This window comes from Thalassophryne amazonica, chromosome 13, assembly GCF_902500255.1.
Source record: "Thalassophryne amazonica chromosome 13, fThaAma1.1, whole genome shotgun sequence".
NCBI lineage: Eukaryota > Metazoa > Chordata > Actinopteri > Batrachoidiformes > Batrachoididae > Thalassophryne > Thalassophryne amazonica.
In genome coordinates, this window is record NC_047115.1 from 24,327,228 (window position 1) to 24,340,967 (window position 13,740).

The following is a 13,740-nucleotide window of genomic DNA, read 5'->3' on the forward strand; positions in this document are numbered from 1 at the left end:
TTGAATCCCAATCAAGTTAAATTTTTTTATTTTCAACTATTAAGTGACTGATGTAAAGTTATAAAGATAGATAATTAGAAATATTTTGGGAGCACAGAAAATCTTGATTTTAAGATCATTGCTTCAGAAAGTCATTTCTGCCCTACATAGAAAACACAAGTAAAGGTGCTTACCACCATAAGCACGCAACCCAATCTCAGGGCAAGTCGTGATTCAGCAGCACGAAAAATACATTAATCTATTGGTTTGTGATATTGTGATGAAAAACGCCTCATTTTTGTCACGGCAGCACAAATTCATTCTAATTCATTCTGTGATGGCTGCACGAAATTAAAAGCAAAGCGGGGTGGGGGGTGGTTATGGTTACGGCTGGGGGAAGGAGTAGAGTTAGTAATACTGAGTTTAAAAAAAACCCATCACAAAAATTTGACTCATTTCGTGACAGCAGCACAAAGAAAACGTGAGACTGGGCTGAATCACGTGACCTAGACTGACAAATCATAAGGGCTACATACAAATAGAATTGTGTACTGTTAATACAGCTATGTCTGGATAGCCACAGCTCATTTATTTTTGTAACCGTAATACCCATCATAGTGTAAATTCAGTATCATCTTCATCCATTCTGGTGTATCTGAACTTGATTTTTACACATAGCTTGTCATCGTTTCTGCACCTAACAGTAAACCCCTCACAGTCAAGCAGTTTGTCATCAAGTTGGTTGTCATGTGAGTCACCTGACCCGATGGCGGTGCCACAGTTAAAATGGTAAGATATGGTCAAAATGTGTCTGTGTCCTGTTCGTGATCACAGCCCTGTGGTGACCTGCGTGACCTCTGAGTTGAGGTCGTCATTGGCAACACCTCTGCAACATCGAGAGTCCACCGACGACCTCTCCATGGCTAGTCATACCTACAGAGACACGGGTCAAAAAGTGAACAAACCCTGCAAAACCTTGTCATCAACACACATCACAAAACTGAAAATGTGACTTAACTGATCACTTAACTGAATAGATTGATTTTGGTGTATGATGTAATAATTACTGAGTAAAGATCACTCAACTTAACAAAACTGGTTTAATTTGAGCTATGTCATTGAGTGAACAATGGTTTGGCCACATGGGCTTGGCTATAATCAGATTTGGTTTCTTATTTTGCTGGTAGACATACGGTGAGTACCTGTTGGTTGGTCTTGTCTCCTGTCTGTGCAGTGTTGTTTTCACGTTGCGGGGGGTGGCGTCCAGCAGCTCCAGTCCGGGATGAATTCTGCAGCTCCATCACCGAGGGGCTCGGGGTGCAGAACTCACGGAAGCAACGCTTGAAGTTCTCATCCAGGTAAGCATAGAGGACAGGATTCAAACTACTGCAGGGAGAGAGAAAAAACAAACAAACAAGGATACATGCTGATGATAGAATATACAGTTATGGCCATTAAAATCACTTTAAACTTTATATACAGTATAAATTAGTATGTAAAATCTGGTTCCTCTAAAGTTCATAGTGATACTCTTATCTTTTTCTCTACACTCAAAAAAATGGCTCTTTGGATGAACTCAATTCAATTATGTGCAGGATTTCCATTTCCATCTAATAAACATATGTAGCCACAACTCAAATAAAACACATCCATGCAAAATAATATAATTTAATTGAGTTGGGACTACATATATTTATTAGATGGAACCCGATCTAATGAGTTAGGTTTTTTTAGTGTATCACACAAACAAATGACTCATTGGATGAACTCAAGTCAATTATGGGCAGGATTTCCATATAATAAATATGTGTAGTCCCAACTAAATTAAATTAAATTATCTTGCATGGATGCACTTTGAGTTGGGGCTGTATATATTTATTAGATGGAAATCCTGCACATAACTGAATTGAGTTCATCCAGTGCATCAGTTTTTTGAGTGTACTTGGCTGGCAGAGCTGAATAAATTTATTTATTTCAATAGACCAAGAAAAAAATAAAATTAGAAGTAGCTAGTCCCTTAAATCAAACACTAAAAAAGCTCTGAAAGCTTATTTTTGAAAATGAAAATATAAGAAATGCAGTGGTTTCAGGTGCACTCAAAAAACTTAAGCATTAGGATGAACTGATTTCAATTATGGACAGAATTTCCATCTAATAAATATATGTAGCCCAAACTCAAATAAACCACATCCATGCAAGATAATTTAATTTAGTTGGGACTACATGTATTTATTAGATGGAAAACCTGCCCATAATTGAATTGAGTTCATCCAATGAATCATTTGTTTGAGTAATACACTCAAAAAACTGACTCATTGGATTGCAATCCATCTAATAAATATATAATTTATATATATATTAAATTAAGTTATCTTGCATGGATGTCTTTTATTTGAGTTGGGTCTACATATTAGGCTCTATTAGATGGACATCCTGCACATAATTGAATTGTGTTCATCCAATGAGCTACTTTTGAGTGTGTTCTTCCCTGCAATGGCAAATAAGTTGACAAATTATTTAATATATGTTCAAATTATTTTTAAGGTGGTTTTCTGCGTATAATATGAATGTGTTTCTCAGCACACAAGGTAAACTTTTCTTTTTTTTGAATATTCAACACAGATCCCTTGTAGTAAAATGAAAAACCACTAAAACATCCAGTAATCCTAATTACAGTACTTAATACAACAATTTAATATCCCAGTGTTGTATGCTGAGATATTTTTGTTATTGCCACAGTACTACTATGTTGTTATCAATATTACTCTAGTATCGCTTTACTATTACTGAGCTGCAATGGAAAGATATATCAAATGTTGTAGCAACAAATTTATTCATGTAATCACATGCTGCTGGTTGCCGACCTGTTTGTGTATCCCAGGGCAATGCAGAAGTGCCAGGTGATAGTCTGCAGTGTGGACATGGGGATGTTGACCAGCGCTGTGATGATGACAAAGATATGAATGGGCGTCCAGCAGATGATGAAGACAGCCACCACCACGAGGACCATACGGGTGATCCGGCGCAGGTTCCTGTCCTTCTCCTGTACGTGTGGATGAAGGCGGTGGTGTCAGGATGGGGATTTAAAAAATAGTAACAAATGAAATGGAAAGAGAAGATGAGAGAGGAGAAGAAGCAAAATATATTGGAGAGGAAAAGGGGAGGTTGGCAAAAATAAGGGGCGGGAAATATGTTTGGAAGACAGGCAAAAAGCAGACCCGGATTTTATCTCTATCTGGATAAATCCTCATTAAAATCTGCCCACTGTTTGTAGCCAAATGTTTGTCAGTTCTCACATATGCACCTTGGGGCAACTGTTTGTTGTGATTTGGCGCTATATAAAAAAATTGATTGATTGATTGATATTGAGTGTAAGGTTCTTGGTTCATTTCACCTTCGATTGCAATCAAAGTCAACTGTAACCTCAAGCGCAAGTTGATTTTTTTTCGCTAATTGTTTTCCCTTGGGAGCAATGCATGCACTGTATGTGCACGCCTGCTACACACAGACTTACTTTGTTTCATTTTCCTGAGAGACAAAATCGATTAGCGATTCAGTAAATAGTGTGGGAGCCTCTGAGGTTTTGCAGTATTATTAAATATTCTCTCCCATTTGTCCCCAGCTCACAGGCAAAATGTGGGTGAAAAGATGCAAAAATGGAGAAATTTGTTGTAAAATGCAGCAACAGGAAATCAGATTCTTCTTACCTGCGAGCCCGACAGCATTCGGACACTCTTGAGGCGAAGGATCATGAGGCCGTAGCAGATGGTGATGATGAGGACCGGCATAATAAATGCAAAGATGAACACACAGATCTTCAGCAGGGTGTCCCAGTACCAGGAAGGGTGGGGGAAAATCAGCTTACAGTCAACAATGCTGGAGGCTGCACATGGTGGAATGACACACATGCACATGGTTACATGTACACATGTATAGTCGCTCATGGTGCAGGGAGCCCCAAACAGGAAGTGCCAAATTTTGAGTCCACAGTGAAACAGGAAATGTCAAATGTCAAACACTTCCTGGATCGACACTTCCTGGATTGACAAACGAGATCCCATGGAATCTCACGGGAAATCAGTGGCAAGGTGACACTGAAACAGGAAGTGCCAAATTTTGAGTCCACAGTGAAACAGGAAATGTCAAAAGTCTGCTGCCAGACTTTTGACACAAAGCAGAAAGTTTGACCACATTACGCCTGTTTTGGCGTCCCTGCACTGGCTACCAGTTGCTGCAAGATCGGATTTTAAAGTACTGTTATTAGTTTATAAAATTGTTCATGGACTTGCACCTCCCTATCTGGCTGACCTGGTAAGCCCCTATGTACCAGCTCGGGCCCTGCGTTCTCAGGGTGCAGGACTTCTGTGTGTTCCCAGGGTGAATAAAAAGTCTGCCGGTCGCAGAGCCTTCTCCTACCGTGCCCCAGCTCTGTGGAACAATCTCCCGGCATACATTCGGCAGTCTGATACTGTGAAGACTTTTAAGTCACGTTTAAAGACTCATTTGTTTTCCCTGTTTTATCATTAGTGTTATGATGTGTTTTTATTCTTGTATTCTTTTATTATCTTTTTATTGTGTTTTAAATTTTGAATTCAGTTTTCTTTGTTGTTGTTGTTTTATGTTGTGTGAAGCGCCTTGAGACGAGTTTGTCGTGAATTGGCGCTTTTTTAAAAAAATTAAAAATTAAATTAAACACTTCCTGGCATGGGTAGAGCTAGAGTGAAGGCCAGGGTTGCACTGGACTCCCCTGAAATCTGATTGAACACAGGTGATTGACATGTCACAGCATGGCACGTCTGGTTGAAAAGAGCTGCATTTTTAAATCAGTAAGCCACATTGACTGCCAGGTTCCTCCAGTCCAGTAGTTGGTGCTGTGTACCACAAAAAGTTCTAATCCAGCTTAGTAAGAGACAAAGTAAAGTCCAAGCAGCTGATCCCGGGTGTAGGAGAAGAAAAATGTTTGCCTCAGATTTGAACTGAACAAGTCATTTGAACCATGGACTAATAATGACACCAAAGTTATAATTGTGAGTAAACTACCATATTTTATGCTAGAAATGAGATCCAGGTTGTTAAAAGCGGCATTTCTCCTTTATTTCAGGTTTTCTTATATATGCGTGTGTCTCCAGTGATTTTTAAAGGCACAGGCAGCTGTTGATTAAATAACCTCTTAATTTTACTGTTTGAATGACTTAAATAACCTCTTAATTTTGCTCTCTGAGTGACACCAGGATGATACATTTCACTTAAAAATACACATGCCACGGAGTGTTTCCCAACTGTACTCAAAAGTATTGGAACACTTGGCATGTCACACATTTTAATTTGTTTATGCCATTTCAAATACAAATAAATAAATAAATAAATATACATACATCTAAAGTTATCTTTCTTAACCCCTTAACGCCCATCGTCGCATATATGCTACAATCTCTGACTCAAATATGCAACTTACCAAATTGACCTGTATGCCTGTTGTCGCAAATTTGCAACATACCATCATTATTATTATAACATTATAACATAAAGTCATTACCAGAATACCCAATATTACTATCTAGTTTTTGTGCAAAAGTGAAATTAATAATCTCAACATTATTTACCATCTACTTAAAGGCAAAAACACACACAAAACATTTTTTTATATACAGCTATATAAATTTGGGCGTTAAGGGGTTAAACTCAAACTGAAAGCAAATGTCTACAACTTGATATAAATTAAATAAAAACAGAAAATACAGATTCCCAATGAAATGGTGTAGAGGAGGATTTTATTAAAAAGAAGACCTGATAGTTCAGCTACAATTTGACAAAGTACATTTGAGATGGAAGCCTAGGTTTAATGTTCTGGTGAAAGAAATTTTTGTATTTCTTCATAACTGATGTAAATAAAGTCCAAGACATATTCAGTGACTTGAAAATGTTCATGTTTCCATAACCTGACTTCTCTGAAGAAAAATGGTAATAAAACTGATTATTTACTGGTATTATAAAATTAGAGTTTTTTATTCTTTATATTTTTTGTATTTCTTGTATTTGAAATGGCATAAACAAATTAAAACGTGTGAAATACCAAGTGTTCCAATACTTTTGGAGGGCACTGTATCCTAACCTTTTGATGAGTGCAAAATGAGTGTGGTATTATTACTGATTTAAGAATGTTTAATTTTCACTGTTGTTGTACTTTGTGTGAAATCAATCATATCATATATCATTGATATGAAAATATTGAGATATGATAACTTGGCCATCTTGTGCAGCCCTACTGTCAAGTAGCTGAAAACTTTGAATATTATTTTACATCTACTGTACATTAAAAAAAAATGCTTCAAGTGGCAGGGCTGTTAAAAGGGCTGTAATTGGGGGGGTCTGTGGGCCAGGACATGCCCTGACATGACCAGATCTTGCACCATTCGGAAGATTCAGACGGCTTTCGGTGGCTTTTCAGTCGTGTGACTATCCAAGAAATTGTGGACTGGGTAGATATGCCACAACATGTCCTGTGAGGCTTCATCACGGAGCGCTGTTGCTGCGCCATCAGCTTCGTGCTGATGAATTTTGCCACTGCTCTTTTCATGGCAAAATCATTTTTCACAGTGAAACGTGCTGAAAAAGTGCTGATGTCCACCTCTTCCGCAATTTCTCGGATAATCACACGACGGTCCCACATCACCACAATGTTCACTTTGGAAATGATCCGGTCGTTTCAGCATGTTGATGCCGCCCGGAGCACGGCTCGCTCTCCACCGTTGTGCGGCCGTCTTTAAACCGGTTGTACCGCTCCTTAATCTGTGTGATGCCAAGAGGATCGTCACCGAAAGCTGTCTGAATAATCCGAATGGTTTCCACCTGGCTGTCGCCCAGTTTCTGGCAAAATTTGATGCAGTCGCGCTGCTCCAGTCATTCCGCCATTTTCCTTGCAAAGAAAAAACGACGAGCGACTCCATCCATCCTCACACAAAGGCTGCTTACAAGCAAATGACGCAATCGACAGGCGTGAAAAAAAATCACGCATGCGCACGAAGGTTCAAGGTTTGCTCACCCCCCCCCCCCCACCCCCCAGGGATGGTGAGATGGGGATTTCTCTCTCTCTCTCTCTCTCTCTCTCTCTCTCTCTCTCTCTCTCTCTCTCTCTCTCTCATATTTCCAGTGTAATTACAAAATTGAATAAACACTTTTCTCCATTGTCGCCTGAAGTCTTAATTGTGGGATAATTCAAAATTTTCTTTGCCATTTCCGGACCTCATGGTACACAGTAAAAACACCAGTGTAAAACTAACACTGACAGTGTTAAATTAACACTGATGAAAATTTAAAGGGTTTACGCCAAATTTTTGAGTTGAACTAACTTCTTTTCACAAAAGTGTAATAAAGAGTTGTAATCTGAAGGTACACAAATTTATTTATTTGTTGTTGATGAGTGTGTGTGAATGAGGGCTTGGTTTAATATCGTCAGTATGTTTTTTCTGAATAAAGTCAAACGAAAGGTTTGGGTGTGTGAAGCTGCCTCCCTCTGAGCTTCAATATCATGCTGTCACTAAATCTCTTTCTACCCCCTTTTTTGTGTTTTCGTCTTTACGGCTGCAGTTACACAAGGTGGTTATCTGGGAGAAGCCTCTCTGTGCAGGTAGCTTCTTGACTATTAGTCACCAGCTGAGCACAAAGCATTTTACAGCCCATTAAAAAGCTTGTGTGAACAATTACACAGAAAATTCTAAACAATTCTCCTGCTTTGTTTCCTTTTACGGGGGCTGCTGGAGTACATTATTGCTTTTTGAAGTTCAAAACCACGTTTGGTTTTCATTTCCCGATCACACTGTGTTTCCTCAGTGAGGAAAGTTGTGTTTGTTACAGCTGACTGACTTTAGGTTTTTCATGCATGCTTACTGAGGGTTGCATGAACAAAATACTTTTGAGAACTTTACTTTCAACTGGTCTAGTGGTTAAGGTGTTGGGCTTGAGTCCAGAAGATCATGCATTCAAATCCCCGCCTGACTGGAAAATCACTAAGGGCCCTTGGGCAAGGCCTTTAAATCCCTATTGCTCCCAGTGTGTAGTGAGCGCCTTGCATGGCAGTACCCTGACATATATATATATATATATATATATATATATATAAATACACTCAAAAAAAAAAAAAAACGCAACACTTTTGGTTTTGCTCCCATTTTGTATGAGATGAACTCAAACATCTAAAACTTTTTCCACATACACAATATCACCATTTCCCTCAAATATTGTTCACAAACCAGTCGAAATCTGTGATAGTGAGCACTTCTCCTTTGCTGAGATAATCCATCCCACCTCACAGGTGTGCCATATCAAGATGCTGATTAGACACCATGATTAGTGCACAGGTGTGCCTTAGACTGCCCACAATAAAAGGCCACTCTGAAAGGTGCAGTTTTATCACACAGCACAATGCCACAGATGTCGCAAGATTTGAGGGAACGTACAATTGGCATGCTGACAGCAGGAATGTCAACCAGAGCTGTTGCTCGTGTATTGAATGTTCATTTCTCTACCATAAGCCGTCTCCAAAGGCGATTCAGAGAATTTGGCAGTACATCCAACCAGCCTCACAACCGCAGACCACGTGTAACCACACCAGCCCAGGACCTCCACATCCAGCATGTTCACCTCCAAGATCGTCTGAGACCAGCCACTCGGACAGCTGCTGAAACAATCGGTTTGCATAACCAAAGAATTTCTGCACAAACTGTCAGAAACCGTCTCAGGGAAGCTCATCTGCATGCTCGTCATCCTCATCGGGGTCTCGACCTGACTCCAGTTCGTCGTCATAACCGACTTGAGTGGGCAAATGCTCACATTCGCTGGCGTTTGGCACGTTGGAGAGGTGTTCTCTTCACGGATGAATCCCGGTTCACACTGTCCAGGGCAGATGGCAGACAGCGTGTGTGGCGTCATGTGGGTGAGCGGTTTTCTGATGTCAATGTTGTGGATCGAGTGGTCCATGGTGGCGGTGGGGTTATGGTATGGGCAGGCGTCTGTTATGGACGAAGAACACAGGTGCATTTTATTGATGGCATTTTGAATGCACAGAGATACCGTGACGAGATCCTGAGGCCCATTGTTGTGCCATACATCCAAGAACATCACCTCATGTTGCAGCAGGATAATGCACGGCCCCATGTTGCAAGGATCTGTACACAATTCTGGGAAGATGAAAATGTCCCAGTTCTTGCATGGCCGGCATACTCACCGGACATGTCACCCATTGAGCATGTTTGGGATGCTCTGGACCGGCGTACACGACAGCGTGTACCAGTTCCTACCAATATCCAGCAACTTCGCACAGCCATTGATGAGGAGTGGACCAACATTCCACAGGCCACAATTGACAACCTGATCAACTCTATGCGAAGGAGATGTGTTGCACTGCATGAGGCAAATGGTGGTCACACCAGATACTGACTGGTATCCCCCCCAATAAAACAAAACTGCACCTTTCAGAGTGGCCTTTTATTGTGGACAGTCTAAGGCACACCTGTGCACTAATCATGGTGTCTAATCAGCATCTTGATATGGCACACCTGTGAGGTGGGATGGATTATCTCAGCAAAGGAGAAGTGCTCACTATCACAGATTTAGACTGGTTTGTGAACAATATTTAAGGAAATGGTGATATTGTGTATGTGGAAAAAGTTTTAGATCTTTGAGTTCATCTCATACAAAATGGGAGCAAAACCAAAAGTGTTGCGTTTATATTTTTGTTGAGTGTATATATATATATATATATATATATATATATATATATATATATATATATATATATATATATATATATATATATATATATATATATATATATATGCACGAAGCTGACGGAGCAAAAGCACCTTCGTGTTGAAGCCTCACAGGACATGTTGTGACATGCTCGCCTCTTCCACAATTTCTCGGATAGTCACACAACTGAAAAGCCACTGAAAGCTGTCTGAATCTTCTGAATGGTGGAAGAGGTGGGCATGTCACAACATGTCCTGTGAGACTTCAACACGAAGGTGCTTTTGCTCCGCCGTCAGCAGTTTCGTGCTGAAGCCATCGGCATGAATTTCGCTGCAACTCTTTTCATGGCCAAATCTTCTGTCACAGTGGAATGTGCCGAAAAAGTGCTGATGTCCACCTCTTCCGCAATTTTTCGGATAGTCACATGACGGTCCCGCATCACCACAGCGTTCTCTTTGGAAATGATCTGGTCGTTTCAGTATGTTGATGGCCGACCGGAGCGTGGCTCACTCTCCACCGTTGTGCGGCCGTCTTTAAACCAGTTGTACCGCTCCTTAATCTGTATGATGCCCATAGGATCGTCACCGAAAGCCGTTTGAATAATCCGAATGGTTTCCACCTGGCTGTCGCCCAGTTTCTGGCAAAATTTGATGCAGTCGCACTGCTCCAGTCGTTCCGCCATTTTCCTTGCAAAGAAAATCCGACAAGAGACTACACCCATCCTCACACAAAGGCTGCTTACAAGCAAATGACGCAATCGACAGGCGTGAAAAAACTCACGCATGTGCACAAAGGTTCAAGGTTTTCTCATGCAAGCACCCGTGATTCAAATCCATCAGGTTTTTGCAAAAAATAAAAAGGTTGGATACTTTTCTAACAGACCTCGTATATATGAGACCCACTGAAGTCTCTCATTCTGGCTGTAACAGCTTTTTGATGTTCATAAACACTGAAATATCTGTCAAAGTAGGCAGCCAATTGATTTGTTTTATGCCTCAGTGGAAGCTGAGGAGTTGAGTTAAAATATAACATTTGGATAATTTAAAACCAGGTGACACATTTTATGATCTGGCATGCATGAATCAAGTCAGCTGAACTGAGTACACAGATGTCTGTTACGGGTTGTCACACTTACAGCTACGCAAGTCGAGGGTGGTGGAGGCCATGAACATGACGGGCAAGCCAATGGCTGAGGAGAGGATCCAGTTGCAGACATTGACTATCTTAGCATTGCCTGGTGTTCTGAAGTCCAACGCTTTGACTGGATGGCACACGGCCACATAGCGATCGATGCTCATGGTGGTGAGCGTAAAGATGGAGGTGAACATGTTGTAATAGTCGATGGACATCACCATCTTGCACAGGATGTCTCCAAAGGGCCAGGTCCCCATTAGATAGTTGACACTCTGGAATGGCAGCGTGCTGGTTACCAAGGTGTCTGCCAGTGCGAGGTTGAAGATGTAGATGTTGGTGGCTGTCTTCATTTTAGTGTATCTGTGTGGAGAAAAGAGGCGGTGTGAAAGTCAGGAAATTTATGCATTTCGTTTCTGTGTAAAGTCGTCCACTCTTTTGTAAAAAAAAAAAAAAAATCTACTTGCACTCTAAAAAATAAAAACAAATTGCTCAACAACAACAAAAAATTATGGTAATGTTAGATATATCAGTATATCTTTGGGTTTATATTTCATTTTGTTATGTTTTAGTATTAACCCCTTAACGCCCATCGTCGCATATATGCTACAATCTCTAACTCAAATATGCAACTCACCAAATTGACCTGTATGCCTGTTGTCGCAAATTTGCAACATACCATCATTATTATTATAACATTATAACATAAAGTCATTACCAGAATACCAAATATTACTATCTAGTTTTTGTGCAAAAGTGAAATTAATAATCTCAACACTATTTACCATCTACTTAAAGGCAAAAACACACACAAAACATTTTTTTATATACAGTTATATAAATTCGGGCGTTAAGGGGTTAAATAATCACTTCATTTAAAGAATCATATTGTTAGTTTGCTGTGGGCTTAATCATCGCTGGGTAGAACTTGTTTTTTGCGCTGATAACAAAAGTGAAGTTAGGTTACCATAGGTTTCGTTTTAGCACGGATCCGAACAGAGGATGGGCCCTCCCTCTATGCTCATGGGGACCAATTAAGTTAGGAGTTGTGCAATAAGGTCTGCCTTTTGTCACGCCCATATTGTTTTTTATAGAAACCGTTTTAGTCCTTTGTTCAGGGTTCTGAACGAATGGGTCTCCTGTGAGAGAGAAGTTCTTCGGAATTAAGGCCCGTTTTTCACTGTGATTTTGAATAAATTTAATCGGACAAATAATTTGACTTTGTAAGAGACAGTATTACAATAAGAACGGGGGGAAACTATCAGTAACAGCTTGTACTGATCTTTAAAGTAATTCCAACTCAACAAGTTGAGCAAAGTATTTATTTCAGTGTTTCAGTTTACTTGATTTGCTTTGAAGCAAAGTTCTAGTGTTATTATATTTTACCTGCATTCTGCTTACTCTCCATTTTTGTGGAGAGTTTTTTTGTTTGTTTGTTTTTAATGCATTTTGACATAAGTCAGAATAAATTACATGTTACAGTTCTCATTTTACAATGAAATTCTTTATTGTAAAACCATTGACAACTTATGGTATGTCCAGCTTTTTAAAAACTGAACAACTTTATCTTGCAAGTACTGAAATGCGAACATGAAAAAACCTTTTTTTTTTTTAATGCTGGAAGTACTTTTCAATTTAAGTTACAATAACTAATCTCAGTGAAGGGTTTTCCCCCTTTTTTAATACATATATGTATATATATATACATATATATATATATATATATATATATATATATATATATATATATATATATATATATATATATATATATATATATATATATATCGATACCATCATCATCATAAAATTCATAGCAAGAATTTTATTTGAAAATATATATTTCTGTCTCTGTATAATTTTGATATCAACCTGTATATTATGGCATTCAGCTTTGTAATTTATAGTATAACATACCAAATCTTTGTCTTCTTCTTCTTCCCCTTCAGCTGCTCCCATTATGAGTTTCTACAACATATCATTCATCTCCATCTCACCCTGTCCTTTGTGCCTTCTTCTGCCACACCAGCCACATTCATTTCCTCCCTCACTACATTCATAAACTTCTTCTTTGGCCCCCCTCTTCTCCTCCTGCCTGGTTGCTCCATGCTCAGCATCCTTCTCTGGATATATACCTTGCATTTCTCATCTGCACATGTCCAAACCATCTTAAACTTACTTCTATCACTTTGTTTCCATAGCACAGCTCATGTCCTTCTTATGTCTAGTAATAATCCTGTCCACTCTCATCAGTCTCAAGGAAAATCACAGCATCTTCAGTTCTGCCACCTCCAGCTCCACCTCCTGCTTTTTCATCAGTGCCACCACCTCTTTGCCACCGTCTTGTAAACCCTTTCGATCAGGCAAATACCCTTCTATTTCACATCATTCCTCCCACTCTTAGCTCTTAGCAGTTTTTTACTATGCAATTGAAACAGTACTTGCCTCATTCCAAAATTCTCAAAAGCTCCTACACAGACATCTACAAAAACAACAGCAGGACAAACACAACTATAGGGCCAAGAAATAGTTCTACTGTGTTTGTATCATAAATCTGTGCGGTGTGTTGATGTGTAAAATTGTAGCCGACATGTTACTCTGTGGCAACACGGTGGCTTAGTTTAGCACTTTTGCCTCACAGCAAGAAGGTCATGGGATCAATTCCCACCCGTGGTCTTTCTGTGTGGACTTTGCATGTTCTCCCCGTGTTTGCGTGGGTTTCCTCCAGGTGCTCAGGCTTCCTCCCACATCCAAAGACACACGTTAGGTGGAATGGAGACTTGAAATTGTCCGTAGGTGTGTGTGGGGGTGTGAATGTGTTTGTTTGTCTATATGTGGCCCTGTGACAGACTGGTGTCCTGTCCAGGGTGTGATAGGCTCCAG

General features: G+C 39.8%; 1 protein-coding gene across 1 annotated transcript in view; it reads right to left on the reverse strand.

The window, feature by feature from the left end:
* Positions 1–644: 644 nt before the first annotated feature.
* Positions 645–13,740, reverse strand: part of oprm1 (opioid receptor, mu 1) — a 68,731-nt gene continuing 55,635 nt past the window's right edge. Inside the window, exons 2-6 of the mRNA XM_034185211.1 lie at positions 10,862–11,220; positions 3,687–3,862; positions 2,844–3,022; positions 1,182–1,365; positions 645–912 (exon numbers count right to left, since the gene is read on the reverse strand). Of these exons, the coding sequence (XP_034041102.1) occupies positions 907–912; positions 1,182–1,365; positions 2,844–3,022; positions 3,687–3,862; positions 10,862–11,220 (904 nt within the window). The 3' untranslated portion in view covers positions 645–906. The remainder of the gene's footprint in view (positions 913–1,181; positions 1,366–2,843; positions 3,023–3,686; positions 3,863–10,861; positions 11,221–13,740) is intronic.